This window comes from Tupaia chinensis, unplaced genomic scaffold (genome assembly GCF_000334495.1).
Source record: "Tupaia chinensis unplaced genomic scaffold, TupChi_1.0 Scaffold000646_1, whole genome shotgun sequence".
NCBI lineage: Eukaryota > Metazoa > Chordata > Mammalia > Scandentia > Tupaiidae > Tupaia > Tupaia belangeri.
In genome coordinates, this window is record NW_006160167.1 from 3,083,392 (window position 1) to 3,086,326 (window position 2,935).

A 2,935-nucleotide genomic window follows, 5' to 3' on the forward strand; every position below is an offset into this window, starting at 1 on the left:
TTTCTCTGGGCAAATTCGGCTCACAAGTTCACGTAACACAGCCACGAAAGCTGTTCTGGCAGTCCACGTGGGGCATCACCGTCTGAGAGAACCCGCACCGCGAGCGAGGGCAACAAACCGGACGCGGCAGCTTCTTCCCGGCACAGAGAGGCGCGGCAGCTGCGGCGCACGAGGTCCTCCCCAAGCCCCTCCACGAGGCACGGCCGCGGGCAGAGCTGAGCTCCCCACGTTGACTCCAGTAGCAACGGCCTCTTTGCACGGACCCTCCCACCTCGCCCTCCGGGGGTTTCTCCAGCTCCCGCCGGTCCCGATACTCCTTGGTTCCTACGCCCGCAGCTTGCTGCAGACCACCACAGCGCCGAGAGCTGTAAGGCCACTAGCAGGGACCAGGGAACTGCCGGGATACCAGCCCAGTCGGCGGCACTGACCAGCACGCGCGCGGTCTCCCCGGCTTCTGCCCCGCCCTTTCCGCTTGCTGTCTGCTTCCGCTTCCGGCCCCGGCGGCCCAGCTCCGCGGTGAAGAGCTTTGCATTGTGGGAACTCCTTCCTTTCTTGCTTCCCGGCCATCTTGGCGGCTGCTCTGGGTGAGTGGGCTCCGCTGGGCCTGGGTTTAGGCAGCCGGGGAAGCCCGGCGGGTTGTCGTTTGGAGCTCCGGATCCTGAACTTCCTGTCGTGCCCTCTCTATGTTCTAGGTTGGGGGCCGTCCCGCACCTAAGGCAGGAAGATGGTGGCCGCAAAGAAGACGGTGAGTGAGTGGAGCCAGGGCGGAAGCCGATTCACGTGGAGAGGAGTCCCGGCAGGGTTGGGCAGATCCGAGCATACTGGGCAGACAGCCTGCCCGCCGGCGTGTGGAGAGCCCCAGAGGGAACCGGAGAGGCCCACTCCGACTTAGGGCCCTTGACTTCGGAGGTTTTAGTAAGGGGCTCGTCTCCAGAAAGCTCGATCCAGTTTTGAGATGGTTGCAAACAAGATGTTAAATGTTTGCTTTGTAGAAAAAGTCGCTGGAGTCGATCAACTCTCGGCTCCAACTTGTTATGAAAAGTGGGAAGTACGTCCTGGGGTACAAGCAGACTCTGAAGATGATCAGACAAGGCAAAGCCAAGTTGGTCATCCTCGCCAACAACTGCCCAGCTTTGAGGTAATGCAAGGTACCTGAGCGTGCGTCGCCCACCGCAGATTCATCGTGAGCAAGGAGTGTAATGTCATGTAAAACTTGTTTTCCACGTGAACATGTGCAGATTAATTATTTCCATTGCTGTTGTGGTGCTTGGCTCTTGAATCCCTCCTACTCCCTCTTGTGCTCTCCTGTAAGCTTCTCTTTTGGGAGAAATGTGGGGCAGGATTAAAAACCACACCATCGCAAAATGACAGGGAAGCACACTCAGGTCATTCGTGTCTATATGTTTCTTGGCCTGCCATTTTGGGCCGTTATTTCAGGTTTAACATGCTTAAAAGGTGCTTCAGTGTGTCAGTTTGTTTTAGTGTAGGAAAGCTGGGTAAGAAAAGTTCAGGCCGGACTGTGGAGTTGCAGGCTCTAATAGACTGACCTGGTTCAGCTCATCGTATTACTTTGCTGGGCCAAGGTTTTCTCTCGACTCACTGTTTTAAAATTTTACTTTGGGGTATTATTTAAGCTTAAGAAACTTGGACCTTGCAGAACTTATAAACCATGTGGCCATTTCTCTGCCCTCCTTGATTTTCTATGGTCATGACATCTCACGGCATTTTAATATAGGAATTTAGGCGTGTGTGTGTGTGTGTGTGTGTGTGTGTGTGGCATTTTGTGTAGGCTGCCTGGAAAACCTGGAGTGCTTTCTCTACCCTGTTCCATGGTTTTGTTTTTATCGAAAACTTTTTTTTTTCAAGCTTTCTTCAAAGCATACCTCTACAGCACTGCTTCTCAAGCAAGACTGCAGAGGAATCATGTAGCTGACCCTTTTGAAATGCAGGTTCTGGTTCAGTGGGATGGGGCCTGAGGTATATTTCTAACTAGTCCTGTTGCTGGTCTGTGGATCTACCCTTTTAGTGGCAGGGTTCTGTAGGACTCCTTCCAAAGAAGTTCCTAGACTAATTGACTCCCAAATGCTAATTTTTAAGCTAAGTAATATCACTCCTTGGAGGTAACCTGGTTTTGGATTCTGGAGCCTCCATGTAATAATCCATCTTAATTAGTTAAAAGAAAAAGGTGGAGTTATGTTAATTCTTGTTTTAAAAGTTGTCCTAGGAATTACATATAACCTCAGATGTGGCACTTACTAATGCCAAGTGAATAATACTTTTATTTACAATGTTTTGTATCCTATATTCTTTTGTATACTATATAGTAGGTCTGTGAATGGCAGACCTTGGTGTGGCATTTACTTATTTGTGTTTTTTTGTTGTTCCTAAAGGAAATCTGAAATAGAGTACTATGCCATGTTGGCCAAAACTGGTGTTCATCACTACAGTGGAAATAACATTGAATTGGGCACAGCATGTGGAAAATACTACAGAGTATGCACACTGGCTATCATTGATCCAGGTATACTTAAATCATAAAGTCACTTTTTCCCTTGTAATGTAAAATAAGTATTCCCTGCTACCCAAATGTCATTAGTTTTTTAGTTCAGATACTGGAAGTTTGGATATAGCAAGGGATATCCTGTAGATTATGAACTTCAGTACATCATAATTGGCTTTGTTATAAATTATTTACTTCGGGATCATGAATTTCTTTTGCTGAAGCACCCAAGATGACTTGGGAACTTGGTAAAAGGTGAAATTATAAAGGGGGGATAATCAGGTGAAATAGAAAAAAGTAATCCTTGTATATTTTGAATGTTTGCTTCTTCAGTTAATTCATAAAATACTGCGAATATTCTCGCTGTTCTGATTCTGTAATAATCAGGACAGGCTAAACATTCGCTATATTAAGACCATGCATGTGTCCCCAGAC

At 47.9% G+C, this 2,935-nt stretch overlaps 1 protein-coding gene and 1 non-coding gene across 2 annotated transcripts in view; both read left to right on the top strand.

Moving 5' to 3' along the window:
- The first annotated feature begins 586 nt into the window (after positions 1–586).
- The window catches only part of RPL30 (ribosomal protein L30), a 3,106-nt gene continuing 757 nt past the window's right edge, over positions 587–2,935 (top strand). Inside the window, exons 1-3 of the mRNA XM_006159722.3 lie at positions 587–745; positions 993–1,138; positions 2,391–2,521. Of these exons, the coding sequence (XP_006159784.1) occupies positions 725–745; positions 993–1,138; positions 2,391–2,521 (298 nt within the window). The 5' untranslated portion in view covers positions 587–724. The remainder of the gene's footprint in view (positions 746–992; positions 1,139–2,390; positions 2,522–2,935) is intronic.
- LOC114009864 (small nucleolar RNA SNORA72) overlaps positions 2,849–2,935 on the top strand; it is a 135-nt gene continuing 48 nt past the window's right edge. The window contains exon 1 of the small nucleolar RNA XR_003551262.1: positions 2,849–2,935. This exon is cut by the window's right edge and continues 48 nt beyond it. This is a non-coding gene — a small nucleolar RNA (small nucleolar RNA SNORA72).